Source organism: Crinia signifera, chromosome 6 (assembly GCF_055691185.1).
Source record: "Crinia signifera chromosome 6, ASM5569118v1, whole genome shotgun sequence".
NCBI classification, from domain to species: Eukaryota; Metazoa; Chordata; class Amphibia; order Anura; family Myobatrachidae; genus Crinia; species Crinia signifera.
Genome location: NC_139222.1, coordinates 9,209,479 through 9,236,978, shown reverse-complemented (window position 1 = coordinate 9,236,978; position 27,500 = coordinate 9,209,479). Strand labels below are relative to the sequence as shown.

Below are 27,500 nucleotides of genomic sequence, written 5' to 3'. Positions count from 1 at the left end.
TATAGAGTGTAAGCTCTTCGCCAGTCTGTGCAGATGTCATTTCAAATGTCAACCTTATGAAACTGTCAACATTCCTCACGTGCCGACATCAGACCTGTCAACATTGTGTCAACTCACTGAGTATATCCCCTGTAAACACATCTCTTCCATTGTTAGTGAGTGGGATAATTCTAGCTATAAACTACTATATAACCTATCAGCGACCACCTATGGCTAAATGAATGTCACTGACCAACATTTCTTTTCCCTTTTTTTTTTTTTTTTTAAATCTTCAGGAAACAGAATAACGACAGCAAAATACTCACAGAGAAATCCCATTTATATACACTTAGAAACGTTATTCAGCAAACATTTCCAGTATATAAGAAACATCTCTCAGGTACATAAATAAGAGCAGGAAGAAAGTCATGTTTGGAAATAATAAATGGAACAACTAGATTATACTATTGAGTGCTAGCATAGACTTATAGATCAGGCAGACTGGGAAGGAAAACCGGCTATTATCTATTCACGTGAATGAATCTGGGTGAACTTTTTGATGTTTAATAAAGTTGGATTTCTCCGTAAAGCATTTCCCACAGTCAGAGCATCGAAATGGCTTCTCACCTCTGTGACTTCTCTGATGTTTAATAAGAAAACCTTCCTGTGTAAAACATTTCTTGCAAGTTGGACACGGGAATGTTTGTTTATCGGCATGTGTTTTCTGATGTTTATGGAGACTCGACTTCTGGGTAAAACTTTTCTCACACTCAGAGCATGAAAATGGCTGATCCTCTGTGTGACTTCTCTGGTGGTTGATGAGATTGGACTTGTGCGTAAAACATTTCCCACACTTGGAGCACTTAAATGGCTTCTCACCTGTGTGAATGATCTGATGCGCTACAAGATTTGATTTAATGGTAAAACATTTTCCACACATAGAACACGGAAATGGCTTCTCCCCTGTGTGAGTTCTCTGATGTCGACTAAGTTTTGCTTTCTGCGGGAAGCATTTCCCGCAGTCGGGACACGAAAATGGTTTCTCGCCCGTGTGAATTCTCTGGTGTTTAAGAAGATTTGATTTCTGGGTAAAACATTTTCCACACTCAGAGCATGCAAATGGCTTTTCACCAGTGTGAATTCTCTGATGTTTTATAAGAAATTCCTTGCGTGTAAAACATTTTCCACACTCAGAACATGAAAATGGATGTTCCCCCGTGTGAGTCCTCTGATGATTAATAAGATTTGATTTGTGTGTAAAACATTTCCCACATTTTGAACATGAAAAAGGCTGTTCGCCAGTGTGAATTCTCTGATGTTTAATAAGACCCGATTTCTGTGTAAAACATTTCCCGCATTCAGAACAGGAAAATGGCTGCTCTCCGGTATGAATTCTCTGATGATTAATAAGATTTGATTTATGGGTAAAACATTTCCCGCACTTAGAGCAAGGAAACGGCTTCTCTCCTGTGTGAATGATCTCATGCGCAACAAGATTTGACTTAATTGTAAAACATTTTCCACACATAGAACACGGAAATGGCTTCTCACCGGTGTGAATCCTCTGATGTCGAATAAGTTTTGCTTTCTGCGGAAAACATTTCCCGCAATCAGAACATGAAAACGGCTTCTCGCCTGTGTGAATCCTCTGGTGTTTCAGAAGATCGGATTTCTGCGTAAAACATTTCCCACACTCAGAGCACGGAAATGGCCTCTCCCCGTTGTGCATTTTCTGGTGTATGACCAGAGTTGATTTCAGGGTAAAACATTTCCCGCACTGGGAGCATCGAAATGGCTTCTCTCCTGTGTGAATTCTCTCGTGTTTGAGGAAATCTGATTTCTGGGCAAATTTTTTCCCACATTCAGAGCATGGAAATGTTTTACCACCTCTATAAACTACTTTAAGTATAGCGACATCTGAATTGTCACGATTAGAGGGGTCAGAGGATGCATTTGGTATAATGAGGGTTCTGTCTGCAGCATCTTGTTTGATGTCATTATTGTCCATGTCATCGCAATTGGAAATGTGATGTCCCTCCAGGAAGGTTTCACTGGTGTCTCCATCTGCTGGAAATAAGAACATATAGGATTTGACCAGATCTTGTTGAAGAAACAAATGCAAATAATTCTATTTATGTTCCTTATGCACAGTTCACCATACTATCTGTAATAGTGTAAATTATATACTAACTATCAGTAGCCTATATGGCAGGGCTAACAGAAATGGCTTTCTTCCTTTCTCCTGACTATCCAACTGTGTCAGGGCCGGATTAAGCCTTCGGGGAGGCCCGGGTTACTTTAGACCCCTCCCTCTGGTCATTACTGACCGCAAACTACACGGTAGAATATTACACTGTCAAAACACAGTAAAGGCAGTATAAACATGGTCAATGGGTAACTGCAGGGTGGATAAATATAATATATATATATACTCTATAGGAGCCCTGACAGGCTCAGCGCTGCCTCTAATTAAAAACCCTCCCATGACGAGGCCGTTGCTGCTGCTGTCCTCCATGGGCCTGAGAAGCATACGATGAGCTCCACAAAGCAAAGCTCAGCACAAGCCTCTCAGCCTCTGACCTCTTGTGCAAAGTCGCATGGGACTTGGTCAACTCCCAGTAATGCACTGGGAACCTTCTGGAAAGCCCTCAGTGCGAATGGCTTGCAGGTTCTTTCCTAGTGGCCTAGGATTGGCCTTTACTTCTCTACACGCTGATTGGTCCAGAGTGGGAAGTGCCTTCATCACAGCATAGGGGCTCAGGGTATGGGGCATTGGGTCGACCACAGACGGTGCACTGGGGGGGGGGGGTCTGTGATGTCAGCTCCGGCCCCGGTCAGCCTGATTTTTTTGCACAAGACGGAGTAGGTTACGGGGTACTTAGTACTGATCCTTGTGAAGCCATATTGGAGGATCCTGGGGTGGGGCTCCAGGTGACATGATTTAAAGCAGATGCTATTATCATGTAAGTGTAGTACAGAGACGCCTTGCAATGCTGGTGGCTTACATATTACAGATATGGTTTGGTATTTCTCCACGCCTGACATGGCTGGATCATCAATACCTGGCCAGCGAATACGGGCTCGGGGTATCATGTATGCTACCACAAGGCAGAGGCGCACCAGTCCCACACAGAGAGTAACTGTCACAGACCTTAGCAATGGCCTCTGCTACCCCTATGACACCGTTTGGTTACTAGGAGATCCTGGTGGATTAGCTGCCCATCAGCGATTTATGGTGGTCTCCTGCAGCCGCAGCATTGGTGCATGGCCAGCGGGGAACAGACCAATCATCATTGTGGAACAGCTGTAGTACACATAGGGCAGATGTGCCATCTGCAGGCTATAACTGGTACTGCATGCCGCTATGGGATGTGCCCTCTGCAGGCTGTAATTGGCACTGCACTCTGCTTTGGGATGTGCCCTCTGCAGGCTGTAACTGTTATTGCACGCTGCTATTGGTTGTGCCCTCTGCAGGCTGTAACTGGTACTGCACGCTGCTACGGGATGTGCCCTCTGCAGGCTGTAACTGGTGCTGCACGCTGCTATGGGATGTGCCCTCTGCAGGCTGTAACTGGTACTGCACGTTGCTATGGGATGTGCCCTCTGCAGGCTGTAACTGGTACTGCACGGTGCTATGGGATGTGCCCTCTGCAGGCTGTAACTGGTAGTGCACGCTGCTATCGGATGTGCCCTCTGCAGGCTGTAACTGGTACTGCGCGCTGCTATCGGATGTGCCCTCTGCAGGCTGTAACTGGTACTGCACGCCACTATGGGATGTGCTCCCTGCAGGCTGTAACTGGTGCCGCACGCCGCTATGGGATGTGCCCTCTGCAGGCTGTAACTGGTGCCGCACGCCGCTATGGGATGTGCTCCCTGCAGGCTGTAACTGGTGCCGCACGCCGCTATGGGATGTGCCCTCTGCAGGCTGTAACTGGTACTGCGCGCCGCTATGGGATTTGCCCTCTGCAGGCTGTAACTGGTACTGCACGCCACTATGGGATGTGCTCCCTGCAGGCTGTAACTGGTGCTGCACACCGCTATGGGATGTGCCCTCTGCAGGCTGTAACTGGTACTGCACGCTGCTATGGGATGTGCCCTCTGCAGGCTGTAACTGGTACTGCATGCTGCTATGGGATGTGCCCTCTGCAGGCTGTAACTGGTAGTGCACGCTGCTATGGGATGTGCCCTCTGCAGGCTGTAACTGGTGCTGCATGCTGCTATGGGATGTGCCCTCTGCAGGCTGTAACTGGTAGTTCACCTGTGCTGGTATCTGTGGGGATTTCCTCCTCCTTACATGGCTGATCACCCATCACATACGTCTCTTCTTCATCTTCTTCCTCCTCCTCCTCTACTTTAACAACAATCAGGTCTTCAATCTACAGATCATAAACACATTAAATGAATTGTGATTAGACAGTAGATTATCAGTGTGTAAAACCCACAGTCCTTCCACAGGCCATATATTGTGTATGGATGCCACATGTAAGGGTGGTGGGGATAGGAAGAGGGACAGAGCAGTGTGTATGGACTGAGGCTGAGGAGGGGGGGTGCACTACAGTACAGCCAGTGTGTATGGATTCCATGGGGGGGGGGGTGGATTGCGGTACAGTATTGCACTGTGTACGGATGCCATGTGTAAGGGTGTGGATATAGTATGTGGTACAGTACAGCACTGTGTATGGATGCAGTGTGCAAGGTTGGGGGTAGGTTGTGGTGCTGTACAGGACGGTGTATGGATGCTGTGTGTAAGGGTGTGGATATTGTATGTGGTACAGTACAGCACTGTGTATGGATGCAGTGTGCAAAGTTGGGGGTAGGATGTGGTGCAGTACAGGACTGTGTATGGATGCTGTTTGTAAGGGTGTGGATATAGTATGTGGTACAGTACAGCACTGTGTAATGGTGTGGATATAGTATGTGGTACAGTACAGCACTGTGTAATGGTGTGGATATAGTATGTGGTACAGTACAGCACTGTATGCATGCAGTGTGTAAGGGCGTGGATATAGTATGTGGTACAGCACAGCACTGTATGTATGTATGTATGTATGTATGTATGCAGTTGTAAGTGTGTGGATATAGTATGTGGTACAGTACAGCACTGTGTAATGGTGTGGATATAGTATGTGGTACAGTACAGCACTGTGTAATGGTGTGGATATAGTATGTGGTACAGTACAGCACTGTATGCATGCAGTGTGTAAGGGCGTGGATATAGTATGTGGTACAGCACAGCACTGTATGTATGTATGTATGTATGTATGTATGTATGTATGTATGCAGTTGTAAGTGTGTGGATATAGTATGTGGTACAGTACAGCACTGTGTATGGCTACTGTGTGTAAGGGTGTGGATATAGTATGTGGTACAGTACAGCACTGTGTATGGATGCAGTGTGCAAGGTTGGGGGTAGGTTGTGGTGCAGTACAGGACTGTGTATGGATGCTGTGTGTAAGGGTGTGGATATTGTATGTGGTACAGTACAGCACTGTGTATGGATGCAGTGTGCAAGGTTGGGGGTAGGTTGTGGTGCAGTACAGGACTGTGTATGGATTCTGTTTGTAAGGGTGTGGATATAGTATGTGGTACAGTACAGCACTGTGTAATGGTGTGGATATAGTATGTGGTACAGTACAGCACTGTGTAATGGTGTGGATATAGTATGTGGTACAGTACAGCACTGTGTAATGGTGTGGATATAGTATGTGGTACAGTACAGCATTGTATGCATGCAGTGTGTAAGGGTGTGGATATAGTATGTGGTACAGCACAGCACTGTATATATGTATGCAGTTGTAAGTGTGTGGATATAGTATGTGGTACAGTACAGCACTGTGTATGGCTACTGTGTGTAAGGGTGTGGATATATTATGTGGTACAGTACAGCACTGTATGTATGCAGTGTGCAAGGGTGGGAATATAGTATGTGGTACAGTACAGCACTGTGTATGGATGAAGTGTGTAAGGGTGTGGCTGTAGTATGTGGTACACTACAGCACTGTGTATGGATGCAGTGTGTAAGAGTGGGGATATAAGATGTGATACAGCACTGTACATGGATTCAGTGTGTATGGGTGAGGGGGGGGGGGAGGATGAGGTACAGTACAGACAGTGTATAGATGCTTTATGCTTGTTTCCACCTACCTGACACGCCTGCAGGATATCATCATTCTCTGTGTGGTCCTGGGAATACAGAGGACGGGGACATCTCTCTGGGGTATTCCTGTTACTGGCCCCATCTGTAGGAGACACACAGTGACTGAGTACATTGTATATATGTCATTATCCTGGGAATACAGAGGATGGGGACATCTCTCTGGGGTATCTCTGTTACTGGGCCCATCTGTAGGAGACACACAGTGACTGAGGACATTGTATATATGTGATTATCCTGGGAATACAGAGGACGGGGACATCTCTCTGGGGTATCTCTGTTACTGGGCCCATCTGTAGGAGACACACAGTGACTGAGGACATTGTATATATGTGATTATCCTGGGAATACAGAGGACGGGGACATCTCTCTGGGGTATTCCTGTTACTGGCCCCATCTGTAGGAGACACGCAGTGACTGAGTACATGGTATATATGTGATTACACTGGGAATACAGAGGACGGGGACATCTCTCTGGGGTATCTCTGTTACTGGGCCCATCTGTAGGAGACACACAGTGACTGAGTACATTGTATATATGTGATTATCCTGGGAATACAGAGGACGGGGACATCTCTCTGGGGTATCTCTGTTACTGGGCCCATCTGTAGGAGACACACAGTGACTGAGGACATTGTATATATGTGATTATCCTGGGAATACAGAGGACGGGGACATCTCTCTGGGGTATTCCTGTTACTGGCCCCATCTGTAGGAGACACGCAGTGACTGAGTACATGGTATATATGTGATTACACTGGGAATACAGAGGATGGGGACATCTCTCTGGGGTATCTCTGTTACTGGGCCCATCTGTAGGAGACACACAGTGACTGAGGACATTGTACATATGTGATTATCCTGGGAATACAGAGGACGGGGACATCTCTCTGGGGTTTTCCTGTTACTGGCCCCATCTGTAGGAGACACGCAGTGACTGAGTACATGGTATATATGTGATTATCCTGGGAATACAGAGGACGGGGACATCTCTCTGGGGTATTCCTGTTACTGGCCCCATCTGTAGGAGACACACAGTGACTGAGGACATGGTATATCTGTGATTATCCTGGGAATTCAGAGGACGGGGACATCTCTCTTGGGTATTCCTGGTACTGGGCCCATCTGTAGGAGACACACAGTGACTGAGGACATGGTATATATGTGATTATCCTGGGAATACAGAGGACGGGGACATCTCTCTGGGGGTATTCCTGTTACTGGCCCCATCTGTAGGAGACACGCAGTGACTGAGTACATTGTATATATGTGATTATCCTGGGAATACAGAGGACGGGGACATCTCTCTGGGGTATTCCTGTTACTGGCCCCATCTGTAGGAGACACACAGTGACTGAGGACATTGTATATATATGATTATCCTGGGAATAGAGAGGACGGGGACATCTCTCTGGGGTATTCCTGTTACTGGGCCCATCTGTAGGAGACACACAGTGACTGAGGACATTGTATATATGTGATTATCCTGGGAATACAGAGGACGGGGACATCTCTCTGGGGTATTCCTGTTACTGGGCCCATCTGTAGGAGACACACAGTGACTGAGGACATTGTATATATGTGATTATCCTGGGAATACAGAGGACGGGGACATCTCTCTGGGGTATTCCTGTTACTGGGCCCATCTGTAGGAGACACGCAGTGACTGAGTACATTGTATATATGTGATTATCCTGGGAATACAGAGGACGGGGACATCTCTCTGGGGTATTCCTGTTACTGGGCCCATCTGTAGGCGACACACAGTGACTGAGTACATTGTATATATGTGATTATCCTGGGAATACAGAGGACGGGGACATCTCTCTGGGGTATTCCTGTTACTGGGCCCATCTGTAGGAGACACGCAGTGACTGAGGACATTGTATATATGTGATTATCCTGGGAATACAGAGGACGGGGACATCTCTCTGGGGTATTGCGGTTACTGGGCCCATCTGTAGGAGACACGCAGTGACTGAGGACATTGTATATATGTGATTATCCTGGGAGTACAGAGGACGGGGACATCTCTCTGGGGTATTCCTGTTACTGGGCCCATCTGTAGGAGACACACAGTGACTGAGTACATTGTATATATGTGATTATCCTGGGAATACAGAGGACGGGGACATCTCTCTGGGGTATCTCTGTTACTGGGCCCATCTGTAGGAGACACTCAGTGACTGAGAACATGGTATATATGTGATTATCCTGGGAATACAGAGGACGGGGACATCTCTCTGGGGTATTCCTGTTACTGGGCCCATCTGTAGGAGACACGCAGTGACTGAGGACATGGTATATATGTGATTATCCTGGGAATACAGAGGACGGGGACATCTCTCTGGGGTATTGCTGTTACTGGGCCCATCTGTAGGAGACACGCAGTGACTGAGGACATGGTATATATGTGATTATCCTGGGAATACAGAGGACGGGGACATCTCTCTGGGGTATTCCTGTTACTGGGCCCATCTGTAGGAGACACTCAGTGACTGAGAACATGGTATATATGTGATTATCCTGGGAATACAGAGGACGGGGACATCTCTCTGGGGTATTCCTGTTACTGGTCCCATCTGTAGGAGACACACAGTGACTGAGGACATGTTATATATGTGATTCTCCTGGGAATACAGAGGACAGGGACATGTCTCTGGGGTATTCCTGTTACTGGGCCCATCTGTAGGAGACACACAGTGACTGAGTACATGGTATATATGTGATTATCTAGGGAGTACAGAGGACGGGGACATCTCTCTGGGGTATTCCTGTTACTGGGCCCATCTGTAGGAGACACACAGTGACTGAGGACATGGTATATATGTGATTATCCTGGGAATACAGAGGACGGAGACATCTCTCTGGGGTATTCCTGTTACTGGGCCCATCTGTAGGAGACACACAGTGACCGAGGACATGGTATATATGTGATTATCCTGGGAATACAGAGGACGGAGACATCTCTCTGGGGTATTCCTGTTACTGGGCCCATCTGTAGGAGACACACAGTGACTAAGGACATGTTATATATGTGATTCTCCTGGGAATACAGAGGACAGGGACATGTCTCTGGGGTATTCCTGTTACTGGGACCATCTGTAGGAGACACACAGTGACTGAGTACATGGTATATATGTGATTATCTAGGGAGTACAGAGGACGGGGACATCTCTCTGGGGTATTCCTGTTACTGGGCCCATCTGTAGGAGACACACAGTGACTGAGGACATGGTATATATGTGATTATCCTGGGAATACAGAGGACGGAGACATCTCTCTGGGGTATTCTTGTTACTGGGCCCATCTGTAGGAGACACACAGTGACCGAGGACATGGTATATATGTGATTATCCTGGGAATACAGAGGACGGAGACATCTCTCTGGGGTATTCCTGTTACTGGGCCCATCTGTAGGAGACACACAGTGACCGAGGACATGGTATATATGTGATTATCAGATGCTGTGTATCTAGGTGGCCCCATAGCTGCTCTCTCCATTACAATTCATGAGTCTCCACTTACCCAATGATGTGAAGGGCCGGTGATTCTCCATCATCATGTCCGTGTATCCTTGCATTAATGATCTATAAGGAATAATTACCCTATAGACTTTAACCTCTTCTGAAAGGATTTGTATAATTTTTCATTTTATTTTTATATAGTTTTATTTACCCAGAAAGCTCCATTAAATACTACAGCAGGGAAAATGAATCTGGTTATGGGTCATTATAGTTCAACTGAGGGGGTAGACCACTAAATCAGGCGCATCACATGTTGACATGACAAGGGTTGGGAAAGTGGGAGGGGGATTTGTTATAACCCTCTATGCCAGTGGTTTTCAACCACGGTCCTTAAGGACCCCCAACAGTGCACATTTTCCAGGTCTCCACACAGAATCACAGGTGAAATAATTAGCTCCACCTGTGATAATTTAAAATGTGTCAGTGAATAATGAGTGCACCTGTCAGGCGACCTGAAACACGTGCACTGTGGGGGGTCCTTGAGAACCGAGGTTGAGAACCATTGCTCTATGCAATTCAACAGGGGGCGGTAGAGCATTACGGGGTCAGGGTACACAACAAACAATAGATCAATACACCCAGGTTTTGCCCCAGGGCAGCAGTAGTGCCCCTGCCCTGAGGCACCTGTCGGCAGATCCGCTGCATGGAAATGGATGTATTTGCTGGCTGCCCTTGGATATGACACAGAGCAGCTCTATGCTGTGTGCTATGGCCCCTTTGTGTCCCCTTTACATCATATATGGCTGTTATGCATGAAATGCTGATACAAAGACCCTGTGATAGATAACAAATTACCTGTTACTCCGGGGGCCCGGCCTTCCATAGGGCCACCGGCGACTCTTGACTCCCGGAGGACCCAGCTGGGCTACATTTACTGTGATCCGCTAATCCCCTTTAAAAGGTAAAAGAAACGTCGTCCTCTTCGGGTGTAACGTCACTTCCGCCATTTGAAACGCAAGCAGGAAGTCAACGTGATAAAAAGCGTCTGTGTGGGCGAAAATGGAACGCAAACCCGGAAGTGACAGGTTTTCAGCGCTGGTCAGCTAGATGGAGAGGAAGCTCATTAATATTAAGTAGTATAACTGAATATTCAGAGGTTTCAGGGAGTAGGCGTCTCCCTGCCGTCCTCATCTCTTTTCTATCAATCTCCATCCTCTATTACCTGCAGAATATCAGTGTGTGCGCTCACCTGTTACCCAGTGTGGAAGTCACGTGGTGCCCGACCTCATGGAAGGAGGAACTGGAGTCTCTTGATTTCACACAAGAAAAGTTCACATTGAACCTACATTGTATTTAATACTTAAAACAAAAAAAAAAACCACAACAACAATCCCCTCCGCCGACGGCCTCAGGCACACTTACCCCTTGTTGACATTTTGGATGTCTTCATGTGTTTGCATGGGAAATCTATCCTCCTTACAGAATACCCCACAAGGCTCAGTGTTAGGGCCACATGAGTGGTGAAGAAGCGGTCTTATATCGAAGTACTTAATAACCCATAAATATAACGGTGAAATAATTCCACGCCAACACTATCCGGTGCAATGACTGACCATGCTTTACTTAAAATATAGCGTAATTACATGTATAGCAAATGCAGGCGGACACAAATAACAGAGGATTGGCCAATACCTCAACAATAAATCAAAATCAAAATGGAAACCTAACCGGGACAGAGATCAGCCAGACACCTCTGGCCCACCTTCCAACGTGACGTCCTCTCTCCTCAGCTGCCTGGCCCCTCCCTCATTTATTTCAATATTTATTCAAATTCATATAAGTATCAAGTCTTATTGGCCAGCTTGGCCTTCAGTCAGAATGCGGCCATTAATTCACCCATCCTCCGGTTCCCAGGTAGGAACTTGCCCAAGCTAGCTTGTTATTCGCTTCTTCTGTCCATGAGCTGTTCGTAATATGATTGTATGTCCCAAAAATAGGTTTAACGCACCCCCCCACTATCCACGCCACCCTGAAGCGTGGCGAGCGGCGGCAGAACGCGTCCTCCGACTTTTTCATTACCCCACTATCCACGTCGGCGTTGAGCTGATTTTATATTGTGTGGCGAGCCACCGAGCCCAAAGCGTGGCGAGCCCCACGAGGGGACGCGGATTACTTTGCATGTATTCCGCATGCACTCACCACACTATATACAATCAACTCCACGCCGACATGGATAGTGGGGTAATGAAAAGTCAGAGGACGCGTTCCGCCGCCGCTCGCCACGCTTCGGGGTGGCGTGGATAGTGGGGGGGGGGGGGGGGAGGGTGCCTTAAACCTATTTTTGGGACATACAATCATATTATTGTATACCTAATGTCATGGCATAGCACCCCAGAAAATCGGATGCGATTTTGTGGGAGGTGCGATGCCATGCGATGAGATGGCCCTGGGGACATAAGCAGTGAATAAATTAACGTAAAAATCGCATCTCATCGCATGCCACTAAAATGGCATGCGATGCAATTTTTTTGACGCAGAATACCCTCTACGCAATTAACGTAGTGGGCGCCGTGCTAGGAAACAGGTACCAAACAATGTTGTTGTTTTTTTTATATATAAGGGTGAGGGAACACCCGAGAAGACGCCCAAACCCCCCCCACACACACACACACACACACACACACTTTTCGATTGGCTTATGGGCTATTCAATTAAAGAGAACGGATGGCCATCGATAGCTAAAACTATCGATGGTTGTCCATCACATAGTTTGTAACTAGCGATGGTGACTGCACCGCCGGCCATCCCTAGTCACTGTACCTTCAATATCACGTTCCTAATCTTATAAAACGAAAAACAGCTTGTATAGAACATTCGGCCATTAAGGTAATATTTTAATCCTTACGCCATTTCAAGATCACTTTTACTTATTCCTGGTGACAAAATGGATGCTGCATCAGACAATCCCCTGCCGATGTATACAGTATTAAGAAAACTGAAGCATACATTTATCGGTGCGTTGATTTCTGTTTATCAGTGGGAAATGGCGCCTGAGGACTATTAGGATGTTTTGAGGAAATAAGGAGAGCGCCTACAGCAGGCATGTCCATGCTAAAACTGTGGCAAGGCATGCTGGGATGTGTAGTTTCAAAACAGCTGGAGGGCCGCATTTTGGACATGCCTGACCTACAGGATCGAAGTTTTGCTACACTGCAAATATACTTTCTTCACTCTCTAATTGTGTTATGGTGCCCATACACGTGAGATGTTGTGGCGATTTCGAATAAATCGCCGCAACAAATTGCATGGGTTCCCCTACGCGATGCACATGCCCACTGGTCAAATCTCACATTGGGCCAGATTCTCTAAGCTTCAAAAGTGATAAAATGGAGAGTGATAAACAGCCAGCCAATCAGCTCCTGGCTGACATTTTTCAAACACAGCCTGTGACATGCCAGGTAGGAGCTGATTGGCTGGCTGTTTATCATTCTCCATTTTATCACTTTTGAAGCTTAGAGAATCTGGCCCAGTGACAGATATTATGTGCAGCACATTATGGCTGAGCCAAGCAGAGGCAGAGGGCCAGCAAGTCTTTTGAAATGTTTATTTCAAATTCTGCCGCCCACTCCACTGACCACCGATGCCCGCCAGCACCTATCGCAGGTGGCATGCAACATCGGGTGCTGAAAAAAAAAAAGCACTTCAGATGCGATGGGAAATCGCAATCACATTCGATCGCACAAGTGTATGGGCACCATTAGAGATTGTGTGACAAAGTCATGGGTGAAATTACAGAGATGTGTCTTAAAGGGGTGTAGGGCCCCATTTGTCAGGTAACATTTGCGGCTAAATCCAGTTAACCGCAAATATTAAGTGTCCCCTGAATTTATTAAAGGGGACCACAGCTCCGATCCCTGCTGCGATCCCCCCAATGTATCAACATCGGGCAGCCTGGGTTCGCACCCCATCGCCATTCTACACATCGCACTGCCCGGGCGGCAGTGCTGTGATATTGCGCCCAGATCGCATTGTAAATGCAATCAATGATACATGGGCCCCTTAGAACCCTCTGAGTTCATGAATAAAATGTCCTAGTCCCAAAGATCTCGGGCCCTTGTGAGGAGAATGCTTGGTCAGCGCTCACTTCCTGCTTCCCAGAGCAATTCGTGCACCAACACCGTTCGTGGGAGGCTAAGCTTTGGTACTGAGTGTAGGCGACACAGGGGAGAGATGCTCATTACATTTACATTGTATCGTTCTTTTCTTCTACTTTTTTTTACATTTCTTTCAATTTGCATTTATTACATCTCATCTCTATTCTAGAGCATTCAATTCACCGGTCATCTTTCCGGTATACATTGGGTCGACCACTGAAGAGCGACACGGTCAACATGTTGAGCCGTCAGGCGGTATCTCGTGCCCTACAATCCACTAGGGCAGGGGAACCGTCAGGCCCTCCAGCTGTTGTTGAACTACACATCCCAGCATGCCTTGCAACAGATTTAGCATGGCCAAAAAGCAAAACTGTAGCAGGGCATTCTGGGATGTGTAGTTCTTCAACAGCTGGCGGGCCGAAGGTTCTCCATTCCTGCACCAGGGCATGGAGGGAGGATATAATAGTTTGCCGAGTTCGCCCGAGGCACGGCGAGCGCAGCGGTGCACTTTATCGGTGTCCATGTCGACACTGTCGGCAATTGGGACAAAAACCATGAAAAACACATGCTTGTGTTAACCTTTTGACCTTTTTCAAGTGTCCACCTTCAGTAGTCGACCTTTATTTGGTCGACGCAATGACCTATACCAGATCTTTCCTTTGCTTCTATGTCTAGGTTAGAATTTTGTTAAAGTAGACTACAGGCAGGATGGAATGATGAAAAAACATGAAAAACTCATGTCCACCTTTTAAAAGGTAAATAACAATAGTTACTATAAACATGGAGACACCTTTATATCAGGATAACACATTGCAGCTTTCCCCACATTCAGAGCATGAAAAACAGTTCCCGAATGATGTGAGCTCTGGTGGCGAATAAGGTTTGACTTTTGGGTAAAACAATTGCCGCACTCGGAGCAGGAAAACGGCTTCTTGCCAGTGTGAATTTTCTGATGCTCAACGAGATACGGTCGTTGGGTAAAACATTTCCCACAATCAGGACACGAGAACGGCTTCTCGCTGCTGTGAATTTTCTGATGTTGGACCAGGTTTGATTTATGAGTAAAACATTTTCCGCACTCGGGACACTGAAACGGCTTCTCTCCCGTGTGTATCCTCTGATGTATAATAAGATTTGATTTTATGGTGAAGCATTTACCACACACGGAACACGGAAATGGTCTCGGAGCTGTGTGAATTCTCTGATGCCTCGCAGGGTTTGTATCGATTGTAAAACATTTCCTTAAGTCATTGCATGGAAACAGCTTCTCTTCGCTGTGATTTTTCTGATGTCTGGTGAGGTCTGATATATGCATAAAACATTTCCCACACTGAGGACATGGAAACGGCCGCTCGTCGGAGTGATTCTTCTCATGTTTGACAAGATTGGATTTATTGGTAAAACATTTCCCACAAGCAGAGCATGCAAACGGCTTCTTGCCGATGTGAATCCTCTGGTGTTGAACAAGGTTGGATTTATGAGTAAAGCATTTCCCACACTGAGAACATGAAAATGGCTTCTCCCCTGTGTGAGTTCTCTGATGTACAGTAAGGTTTGAGTTTTGTGTAAAACATTTCCCACACTCAGAACACGCAAATACTTTGCGAGCTCTGTTATAGATGCGATGTGCGACATTGTTGGAGATTACTGGATACTTCTTAGGATTATACAGATCAGAGGATATATCTGCACTGTGCAGCACTGGATGTATATCTGGTATAATGGCATTTTCTCCCGGATAATCTCGCATGACGCCATAATCTTTTATGTCACAATCTGGAAATAACATGAGAGGTTCCTCTGGAATATTCCAGCTCTTAAATCCATCTGTTGGGAATAAAACAGTATTTTCACTCTTTCAGGAACTCTAATAATATGGTTTTACATTCCCCAAAAAGTTTCACTCCTAAGTTCTAATAATAGTTGTAACACTGTAGGGGAACTGGATGCCTTTTCCTGGGGTAGAAGGCAGCAGCTGAGAAATCATACAAGTCCAGTCTTTGGGGTGCAACTGGCCGCAACCAGTTTTATTCAGCAGAAAATAAAAATAAACGTCCCCGCAGGTCGTGCAAAGAGCAACTGCACAACAGGGATGTAAGTAAAAATGGTATAGATGGACACAAGCATTAGGTCGACAGGCGCACGATCGACAGGCACAAAGGTTGACATGAAGTCTTTTTTCCCTTCAGACCGACTTGCGTCATACTTTACCATCCAAGTGGGCATAGAGTTAGATTATAATACTGTGCCCGAAGCATGGCGTGCGCACACTGTACACTTATTTGGGGGTCATGATGACCTAGGTAGACTAAGCCACCCAAAAGTGAGAAACTCCTGTCGCCCTTGGTAACCGTTTAATTTTCCCGCCAACCTAACACTTGTATCTAACTTTCATTTGCTTAGACGGGCTCGGCTAAGTGTACTCAAACATAACATGACCGATCTAGACAGCCGACAGTACCGTAACACAGTGATGGGGAGGCTTAGGCCCTCCAGCTGTTGTTGAACTACACTTCCCAGCATGCCCTGCATCAGTTTTAGCATAGGCAAATAGAAAACTGTAGCAGGGCATGCTGGGATGTGTAGTTCAACAACAGCTGGAGTGTCAAGGTTAGCCATCAGTGGACTAGGGGCAAGGTTTATGTTAGGCCCTGGGGAAGGATTAGGCATTGGGGAGAGAGTTTAGCACTAGGGGGGTAAGGATTTAGGTTAGGCTCAGGCTGCGCGAGAGGAGGGTCAGGGGTATAAAAGACTATGGGGTAGAGGTATGAATCCTTAACAGCAGCAGTTATCGCTTCCTCCAACTGTATGAGGTGGCGGTTTACGGGCAGAGGTTATCGTTTTTCTGCATTAACGTTTTACCGCTAACTGTATTGCCCTCTTGCCCTTAGCCTAATGTACGACCCGTGTGCAGGATGCGAACGAGTCGTTATTTGTAGGTGTCCTCGTCGGCATCTCCTGTCTGGTGCTACAGTTCTATTAGCTTATTCATTTATTTTGTTTTGTGTGTATTTTTCAATAAAGTTTTTTTTTTTTTTCTTCAAAAGTCATTCTATACTCGCTGGTGAGCATCCAATGAAATTCTTTCTAAAGCCACAAGTGAGGGAAGGGGCCAAGGGAAACATTGTGCGCAGCGCAGGGGGATTTGGCCGCAAAATTATAACCATTAAAGACAAAGAAAATACGTAACAGAGGAGAGATAACGATTATCGGTGATGACATGATACTACGTTTGGGGGGGGGGGGGGTGGGGGGGGGGGTGGGGGGGGGCATTTCTCCAAGTTAAGGCAGTAGCGGGAAAGGAAAATTCCAAACCCGTAAAAGGGATGTCCATAAATCTACCCCTATGGAACCATATTTTGTACATCATTCATTTGCAAAGAGGGGCGGGGGCTAAACTGACTGCTGCGAATTCACGGCTGTGCAATCAGCTCTGAATCGGGCCCAATGTAACAGCAGATCTGTCAGTCTTCTGAGGTGCCATCTTGTGAGCGGACAGGGATTGCTATAGCTTCATTTAAGGATGCACCCGCAATTACAGGGGTTCCCCTTACATACAGACGTGGTAACAGAAGTGTGCAGGAGTATATTGGTGCAAACACAAAGGGGCCTCTGCCACAGCTGGCAAATCCCTAAAGAAATCATTTCTATACCAACATACACGTGATTAACTTACCGGCCAAATGGAGCCGGCCGTCAGTAAATGGGCCACCCCAAGAGACCCCTCCATCATCGCCTGGAGGAAGAGGAGAGACATGATGTAACCAGTATAATGTATCCAACCACTGTACTGATTCCACAACTGATAACATTAGGCCTGATTCATAACTACAGTATACTGATACCTGTAGGGATCTCCTGCTCCTTACACTGCTGGTCACCCATCACATACGTCTCCTCTTCCTCTGTACCTTCTGCCTTCATATCAGTCACATACGTCGCCTCTTCTACCTCTATTTCTTCCACTTTAATATCTGTCAAATCGTCACCCTGAATAACATACAGCAATTACACAAGGTCTGATTTACGGAGCTGAACAGAAATAAGAAATCGTTTTTGTATTTGTCGAGACCCTCAGTAATTCCACCTACCTGATCCTCCTGTGAGACACTGAGATTCTCCTCTGTGTGGTCCTGGGAATACAGAGGACGGGGACATCTCTCTGGGGTATCCCTGTTACTGGGCCCATCTGTAGGAGACACACAGTGACTGAGGACATTGTATATATGTGATTATCCTGGGAATACAGAGGACGGGGACATCTCTCTGGGGTATCTCTGTTACTGGCCCCATCTGTAGGAGACACACAGTGACTGAGTACATTGTATATATGTGATTATCCTGGGAATACAGAGGACGGGGACATCTCTCTGGGGTATTCCTGTTACTGGCCCCATCTGTAGGAGACACGCAGTGACTGAGGACATGGTATATATGTGATTATCCTGGGAATACAGAGGACGGGGACATCTCTCTGGGGTATTCCTGTTACTGGGCCCATCTGTAGGAGACACACAGTGACTGAGGACATGGTATATATGTGATTATCCTGGGAATACAGAGGACGGGGACATCTCTCTGGGGTATCTCTGTTACTGGGCCCATCTGTAGGAGACACACAGTGACTGAGGACATGGTATATATGTGATTATCCTGGGAATACAGAGGACGGGGACATCTCTCTGGGGTATTCCTGTTACTGGGCCCATCTGTAGGAGACACGCAGTGACTGAGGACATGGTATATATGTGATTATCCTGGGAATACAGAGGACGGGGACATCTCTCTGGGGTATTCCTGTTACTGGCCCCATCTGTAGGAGACACGCAGTGACTGAGAACATGGTATATATGTGATTATCCTGGGAATACAGAGGACGGGGACATCTCTCTGGGGTATTCCTGTTACTGGCCCCATCTGTAGGAGACACGCAGTGACTGAGGACATTGTATATATGTGATTATCATGGGAATACAGAGGATGAGGACATCTCTCTGGGGTATTCCTGTTACTGGGCCCATCTGTAGGAGACACGCAGTGACTGAGGACATTGTGTGTGTGTAAATATATATATATATATATATATATATATATATATATGTATGTCAGCTTACTTGTGATGCTCTGGAATAAAATTCAGTTGAAAATTTTACTTCAATGGTGAGTGCCCTTTTCTTCTACTAATATATATATGTGATTATCAGATGCTGTGTATTTAGGTGGCCCCATAGCTGCTCTCTGCATTACACTAAATGACAGTCTCCTCTTACCCAGTGATGTGAGGGGCCGGTGATTCTCCATCATCACGTCCTTGTACAGACCCCTGTGTTCCTCTATATACTCCCACTCCTCCATGGAGAGATAGACAGTGACATCCTCACACCTTATAGGAACCTGACACACACAATGATACAGTCATCACCCTGTCACATCCCCCGGTGTTACTGTATAACGTCCCATTCCCACCAGTCACCTCTCCGGTCACATCCCCCGGTGTTACTGTATAACGTCCCATTCCCACCAGTCACCTCTCCGGTCACATCCCCTGATGTTACTGTATAATGTCCCATTCCCAGCAGTCACCTCTCCGGTCACATCCCCCGATGTTACTGTATAACGTCCCATTCCCAGCAGTCACCTCTCCGGTGTTACTGTATAACGTCCCACTCGCAGCAAGCACCTCTCCGGTCACATCCCCCGGTGTTACTGTATAACGTCCCATTCCCAGCAGTCACCTCTCCGGTGTTACTGTATAACGTCCCATTCCCACCAGGCACCTCTCCGGTCACATCCCCCGGTGTAACTGTATAATGTCCCATTCCCAGCTGTCACATCCCCCGGTGTTACTGTATAACATCCCATTCCCAGCTGTCACCTCTCCGGTCACATCCCCCGGTGTTACTGTATAACGCCCCATTCCCAGCAGTCACCTCTCCAGTCACATTCCCCGGTGTTACTGTATAACGTCCCATTCCCACCAGTCACCTCTCCTGTCACATCCCCCGGTGTTACTGTATAACGTCCCATTCCCACCAGTCACCTCTCCGGTCACATCCCCGGTGTTACTGTATAACGTCCCATTCCCAGCAGGCACCTCTCCGGTCACATCCCCCGTGTTACTGTATAATGTCCCATTCCCAGCAGGCACCTCTCCGGTCACATCCCCCGGTGTTACTGTATAACATCCCATTCCCAGCAGTCACCTCTCCGGTCACATCCCCCGGTGTTACTGTATAACGTCCCATTCCCAGCTGTCACATCCCCCGTTGTTACTGTATAACATCCCATTCCCAGCTGTCACCTCTCCGGTCACATCCCCCGGTGTTACTGTATAACGCCCCATTCCCAGCAGTCACCTCTCCAGTCACATTCCCCGGTGTTACTGTATAACGTCCCATTCCCACCAGTCACCTCTCCTGTCACATCCCCCGGTGTTACTGTATAACGTCCCATTCCCACCAGTCACCTCTCCGGTCACATCCCCGGTGTTACTGTATAACGTCCCATTCCCAGCAGGCACCTCTCCGGTCACATCCCCCGTGTTACTGTATAATGTCCCATTCCCAGCAGGCACCTCTCCGGTCACATCCCCCGGTGTTACTGTATAACATCCCATTCCCAGCAGTCACCTCTCCGGTCACATCCCTCTGTGTTACTGTATAACGTCCCATTCCCAGCTGTCACCTGTCCGGTCACATCCCACGGTGTTACTGTATAATGTCCCATTCCCAGCAGTCACCCCTCCGGTCACATCCCCCGGGGTTACTGTATAACGTCCCATTCCCAGCAGTCACCTCTCCGGTCACATCCCCCGGTGTTACTGTATAACGTCCCATTCCCAGCAGTCACCTCTCCGGTCACATCCCCCGTGTTACTGTATAACCTCCCATTCCCAGCAGTCACCTGTCCGGTCACATACCCCGGTGTTACTGTATAACGTCCTATTCCCAGCAGTCACCTCTCCGGTCACATCCCCCGGTGTTACTGTATAACTTTGCATTCCCAGCAGTCACCTCTCCGGTCACATCCCCCTGTGTTACTGTATAATGTCCCATTCCCAGCAGTCACCTCTCCTGTCACATCCCCCGGTGTCACTGTATAATGTCCCATTCCCAGCAGTCACCTCTCCTGTCACATCCCCCGGTGTTACTGTATAACGTCCCATTCCCAGCAGTCACGTCTCCGGTCACATCCCCCCGGTGTTACTGTATAATGTCCCATTCCCAGCAGTCCCCTCTCTGGTCACATCCCCGGTGTTACTGTATAACGTCCCATTCCCAGCAGTCACCTCTCTAGTCAGCAGCTGAATGATCTTGTTGGTGAGATCCAGGATCTTCTGGTCATTGTGCCTCTCATTTATCAGTGAGTGAGGTGGAGGCACCGGGATGGGACTCAGATTACTCGTCCGTTTGTCTGACACACGGGGACGGCTGCTGAGTGTCACATGCTCTCCAGATGCCTTCTTTGATACTGTGTAATCCTGGGTATTGAGAAAGACACATTCCCAGAAACCTTTGCTTATAAAATCAGGTCCATATTTCAGCAACAGATAGAAAAAGATGTCCATGTGAAATTTCAAGAATCCCCCATCACTGTCACACACTCAGGTCCCTGTGTCAGTAATAGAGATAAGAGTGATGTCACTGTGACGCTCCCAGACCCCCTCACCTCCCCAGTCAGGTCCCTGTGTCAGTAATAGAGATAAGAGTGATGTCACTGTGACGCTCCCAGACCCCCTCACCTCCCCGGTCAGGTCCCTGTGTCAGTAATAGAGATAAGAGTGATGTCACTGTGATGCTCCCAGACCCCCTCACCTCCCCAGTCAGGTCCCTGTGTCAGTAATAGAGATAAGAGTGATGTCACTGTGACGCTCCCAGACCCCCTCACCTCCCCGGTCAGGTCCCTGTGTCAGTAATAGAGATAAGAGTGATGTCACTGTGATGCTCCCAGACCCCCTCAACTCCCCAGTCAGGTACCTGTGTTAGTAGTAGAGATAAGAGTGATGTCACTGTGACACTCCCAGACCCCCTCACCTCCCCAGTCAGGTTCCCGTGTCAGTAATAGAGATAACAGTGATGTCACTGTGACGCTCCCAGACCCCCTCACCTCCCCGGTCAGGTCCCCGTGTCAGTAATAGAGATAAGAGTGATGTCACTGTGACGCTCCCAGACCCCCTCACCTCCCCGGTCAGGTCCCTGTGTCAGTAATAGAGATAAGAGTAATGTCACTGTGATGCTCCCAGACCCCCTCACCTTCCCAGTCAGGTCCCCGTGTCAGTAATAGAGATAACAGTGATGTCACTGTGACGCTCCCAGACCCCCTCACCTCCCCAGTCAGGTCCCCGTGTCAGTAATAGAGATAAGAGTGATGTCACTGTGACGCTCCCAGTCCCCCTCACCTCCCCAGTCAGGTCCCTGTGTCAGTAATAGAGATAAGAGTGATGTCACTGTGACGCTCCCAGACCCCCTCACCTCCCCGGTCAGGTCCCTGTGTCAGTAATAGAGATAAGAGTGATGTCACTGTGAGACTCCCAGACCCCCTCACCTCCCCAGTCAGGTACCTGTGTCAGTAGTAGAGATAAGAGTGATGTCACTGTGACGCTCCAGACCCCCTCACCTCCCCGGTCAGGTCCCTGTGTCAGTATTAGAGATAAGAGTGATGTCACTGTGACGCTCCCAGACCCCCTCACCTCCCCAGTCAGGTCCCTGTGTCAGTAATAGAGATAAGAGTGATGTCACTGTGACGCTCCCAGACCCCCTCACCTCCCCGGTCAGGTCCCTGTGTCAGTAACAGAGATAAGAGTGATGTCACTGTGACCTCACCTCCCCAGTCAGGTCCCTGTGTCAGTAATAGAGATAAGAGTGATGTCACTGTGACCTCACCTCCCCGGTCAGCAGGTAGAGGATCTCCAGGGTAAGGTTTAATATCCTCCCAGTGATGTGACTCCTGTCTTTGTCCATCCTTAGTCAGTCAGTCAGTGGGGCAGCTGTGGAGGAGGCCGATCAGCATAAATGATCCTGTAATGCAGTAAAATCCATGTTAATTAGATTGCATGCTATAAAGTTATACAGTGGATCAATGTACAGAAAACGAAACAAAAAAAACCCTGTTTTTGGGGAGAAACCAGCGCTATATAAGAACTTGCTTTAATACGCATTTCTGTGGGTAGGTTCCGACAGACCTGATTCCCTATGACCCCTCACTTACTTCAGGCTAAGACAATCCTCCCACTATATGAGGGATGACTAAGTTTCTACCTGGTATGCCCACAATGGTTTCTTTATCCCTTGGCACCTGGTATATTACAACCTTGGATACGCATGTAATATCTGACACTTACTTAGTATTCCAGCCTTGAGTGCACAGAACAGGTTCTTTCCCTTCCCGATCCCAATGCCATGCAGTAACAGAACAAGCCAATGACATAAAACAGGTAGAACCAGCTCAGGGAATGTGCGCAGCTGCTGGGAGAGACGGGGACAGGCAGCGCTGGAGACCAGATGTTCCGTTCCTGGATGTAATGACCAGTTCTCCTCACAGAACCTCTTGCCGTGGTATTGGCGGCATCAACGCTGTTTCGGAAACCACTTCCTTTTTCAAGACGAGCTGCTGATATCTCCCGGGCTCATAGAGCAGACCTCTGATTGGCTGAGCTCTCAGCCAATCAGAGGTCTGCGAAGTGTTTAAAACACTGCCACCGCCGCTGACCTCCGTTGCCTGCTAGCGCTACTGTGACGGCAGAATTGTTTAAACACTGGGCACCCCTCTGATTGGCTGAGCTACCGCTGACCCCCCCCCTGCCCGCTAGCACTACTTCTTGCGCTACCTATACAACGCCGCCCTCTGCCTGCCCCCTTCCAGGACCCGATGTGCCATCTCAAGATGGCATGCAACATCGGGTGCTGTGAAAGGGGCACTTTAGCACCACAAGATGCGATCGGGGTTCGATGGACATCGCACTTCGATGTCGCATCCAATCGGATCGCACAAGTGTATGGGCAGCATTAAACCTGCTGTGCCGATCACGTGACCTTTTCTGGCCAATGGGAATGCCTATAGCCCTGCTCTCAGTAAACAGAACATCTGACATAGACTCATTCTATTTACATACATCAGTTTTGTAACATACAACAATAGTGTTAAGTTCCAAGATGTTCATAATATTTAATATCACTAATACATCTGAAAAATCCCTCAAATTGAACCGGGCGGAAAATCAGGGAAAATGAAAACACAGAATATATTGTGTGTATGTTCCGCAAGCAGCACTGTAAGCATGTGACTTGTGCGTCCCGCATATCGGTGGCACAGGCGCATTCTAACAGATAGATCACATTGCACCTACCCACGGAATTGCATATTAAAAGCAAGTTGTTATATAGCGCTGGTTTTTCCCCAAAAACTGATTGTTTTTTTGTCCTGTACGTGCTTTATTTGGGAGGTTGGTGGTCTCCCGGAGAGATACCACCTGCTCATATTGAATTCATTCTCTATCACCGACTGCTATAAATAATCCAATCAGTAAATATGCCGGAACTAATTCGCCACTTTAGTTTTGACATGGATGCTCAGCTGACTTCAATCAGATTCTATTTTCTTTGTTGCCCATAGCAACATCCAGAGGCGCAGGAAATATAGTAGCCCCTGCTAAGACATTCTGAAAGTGACACCAAGTAGATGGGACCAAAATGACAGTAGGTGGGTGATAGGAGATAAGTGGGCGGAGTCAGTATACCGGTAGGTGGAGTACACGGATCGGTCATGTGGTGTAGTTTAGCCCATTAGCAGGGAGAGATGCCAAGATCACAGTACTGGAACAAGGGTAGATTCAAAGAGATAGTACAATTAGAATTCACTTAAACCGAAGGCACCCATTCGTGTTCCGTAGCTGACCTAAATACAATACAGATAATATACTAGTGACACATGTTCAATACACAGAGCATCCCGGTGACCTGTACTGGATACAGAAAGCATCCTAGTTACCAGCATTAAATACAAACTGCATTCTAGGGACCTGTATGCGATACAGGGCATTTTAGGGACTGATATACAATACAGAGAGCGCCCTGTTGACCATTGTGCAATACAGAGAATGCCAGGGACCATTATGCAATACAGAGAGCATCCTAGTAAACATGATACAATAAGGGGGGGGGGGGGGACTATTTACCAACATAAAACACAGGGGGGCATCATACAACCATCATGCAATAGAGAGCATTCTAGTGCAGCACAGAGGGCATTCAGTAGAGTGGCCAACCTATTGTACATCATGCAATACAGAGGACATTCTAGGGACAATATACATTCTATATCTTGTATTTATGTGGCTGATGCCCCCAGATTAATTCTCCCCTGTTCCCTCATCACACTGTGATCCTGTGACCAATGGCATGGTTACTATGCTGGGATCAGAGTAATCACAGCTGGAGGAGTGAACTACAAATCCCAGCACAGCAGCTGAGGAGCCACCTGCCATAAACAACAGGCAGCGCCATAGGCTGGCCCGGCCGGTAACACATAGGCTCCCTGCCGCTCACCTTCGCTTCCGCGGCCTCCTGAGCCCGGCCGCAGACAGTCACCGGCAGGCAACTAACTCAGTCGCATATCTACGTCACTTCCGCCATTTGGAACGCATAGCAACCCGGAAGTGGCTTCAGTCTGGTGGTTTCTAAAGCCCAAGGCGTTCTTTGTTGCTACTGCTGATCTGTGTGCCTTTCATTATTATTATTAATGACTAATCACTTGTACTCAGATTGATAATTATTATCTGTGCATCCTCTCTTCATTCATCAGCCTGGTAATAATTCTCTCCCACCACCCCCTCCTGTGTCCCACCACCACTCCTCCCCCTCAATAACCACCATTGATAGATACCCTCAATGGTGTAAAACCATCTGTAAGAGAATCATCAATGGTTTCATGTACCAATGGGCACCTCTGCTTTTGTGACCAATGAGCTGCGGGCCGGAGGCAGGGCTTTTCAGGTGTCCTGGGGCGGAGCTAGGCTCAGTGTCCTGAAACTTGGAGTTAAAAAAACAAACAAAACATTGGTAGTTCCATTGCATTGATGGCGAGAAACCATCTGTTCTCCCCCATGACAGTAAAAGTAGATACCATTGGTCATAGACCCTCGATGATTTCAAATCATCAATGGTCAATGACCATCGCATCGACAATAACAGCCGGCCTTTCGGTAATGTGCCCATTCACCACAAGGTGCGATGTACTGAGTTGCCAGAGATTCTATCTGCATGCTATTGCTGTGACACATGGTTACATGAGTTCTCATCACTCTTCTGTCTGCTAGAACCAATGTGTCCATTCTCAGATATCTCTCATTACCAAGGTATCTCCCTGGTTGATTGTTTCTTTCCACACTATTCTATATAAACTCTAGAGACAGACGTGGTGGAAGAAAATCTCAGGAGACTCACCAGTTTCTGAGGCTCTGAAACATTTATTCCACATCCAAAGTCACTACAACAACTGAACCTCTTGACCATGTCTGCATGGAGTTACTGCACATTTGCCAACTTTCCCTAGTTATCAGGGAGACTCCCCTGGCAAATAAGGGTATGTGAGTAGCTCTAGGTGGCATGTGGGGTCCTGAGGGTATGTGTGGAGATTTGGGAGCCAGCAGGCATGTGCGACCCATGAAATAGATCAGTTTGGCAAAGTTAGATAACGGAAGGAGCAGGTTCCTCCTGAAGCACATTTTATAACTTGAGGCTCCAGTCGTAATTTTGAAGGATAATTGAGTTTCCACACATTCCTCTATATATTAAACAATGTCTGGCTTATATGTAGTTAGTCAAGCAAATGTATGAAGGATTCATTCCAGGCATACAGCATAATGTAATTACATATTAGGAAGTGGAGGTGGTCTTCGGACTGCAATCGTGGACTTTGATGATAAGGTCTTCATATGTGTACATGGTAGCCATCTACAAGGTTCTGGGAAAATAGATTTCTTCCCCCATAGCTCCATAATGGCCATGTTGTAGACATTATTTAAGCCCTAGGTCCTGCCCTCAAGACACAATGGGGCGGATGTAATAAGCCTGGTGAAGAGGTTAAGTGGAAAGTGATAACACACCGGCCAATCAACTCCTAACTGTCATATTTCAAACACAGCTGATTGGCTGGTGTGTTATCACCTTCCACTTTATCACTGCTCCAGCATTAAAACATCTGCCCCAATGGTAGCTAAGGTTTAGTAGACTCACTGGACTGACGATTAAACATCAGCTACCAATGTGCTGGCCAATTAAGCAGGTGGGTTTCCTAGACTGGCAAGTAAACATCAGCTACTACATTGTGCTGCTGGGGGAAGGTTAGGGGTAGGGTTAGTTTGGTTGCTCCTTTCTGTCAGGATTAGGGAAGTTGGGATGCCGATCTTGGTACTGCAACTGGCGGCATCCTAAGTACTGGCATACCTTATGTAACTCAGTCCAGTGGTTGGTCTCAAGTCCTGAAGGGGCTTTAAGAAATTGGAGGTAAAGGGATTTATTTTTTTATTTCATATTTACTTATGCCAAAAAATGTGTTGGGAGACTCCTATCCAGTCAGATAAACCATTTCTGCCCACAACCAATATGGCGGCAGCTGTACAGGGTTATTGCTGGAGTCTCAAGATCGGCCGATTCAGGAAAACATAAACGCTTACCGATCACTTGAAGCTATGCACCCAGTTGTAATGTCAGTCCCTGTGGCCAGTGAACGGGTGGTGGGCGGTTCACC

The 27,500-nt window shown here is 47.3% G+C and overlaps 1 protein-coding gene across 3 annotated transcripts; it reads right to left on the bottom strand.

Annotated features, from left to right (window-relative positions):
• Positions 1 to 301: 301 nt before the first annotated feature.
• LOC146009934 (uncharacterized) lies at positions 302 to 25,410 on the bottom strand. Of its 3 annotated transcripts, XM_083150594.1 has the most exons (10): positions 25,298 to 25,410; positions 22,637 to 22,771; positions 21,043 to 21,234; positions 19,025 to 19,148; positions 17,846 to 17,943; positions 17,600 to 17,744; positions 17,431 to 17,490; positions 15,045 to 15,581; positions 14,619 to 14,876; positions 302 to 1,878 (listed from the first exon to the last, which is right to left on the bottom strand). In XM_083150594.1, the coding sequence occupies exons 2-10, from the start codon at positions 22,712 to 22,714 to the stop codon at positions 509 to 511; spliced, it is 2,862 nt and encodes a 953-aa protein (XP_083006720.1). In that variant the 5' UTR covers positions 22,715 to 22,771; positions 25,298 to 25,410; the 3' UTR covers positions 302 to 508. The 3 variants fall into 3 exon arrangements, with proteins under 3 accessions (XP_083006720.1, XP_083006718.1, XP_083006719.1); XM_083150592.1 differs by lacking the exons at positions 14,619 to 14,876; positions 15,045 to 15,581; positions 17,431 to 17,490; ... (4 more) ...; positions 22,637 to 22,771; positions 25,298 to 25,410 and adding exons at positions 4,238 to 4,355; positions 6,124 to 6,218; positions 9,662 to 9,723; positions 10,456 to 10,589 and having other exon boundaries at positions 302 to 2,043; XM_083150593.1 differs by lacking the exons at positions 14,619 to 14,876; positions 15,045 to 15,581; positions 17,431 to 17,490; ... (4 more) ...; positions 22,637 to 22,771; positions 25,298 to 25,410 and adding exons at positions 4,238 to 4,355; positions 6,124 to 6,218; positions 10,456 to 10,609 and having other exon boundaries at positions 302 to 2,046.
• Between the last annotated feature and the right edge of the window lie 2,090 nt (positions 25,411 to 27,500).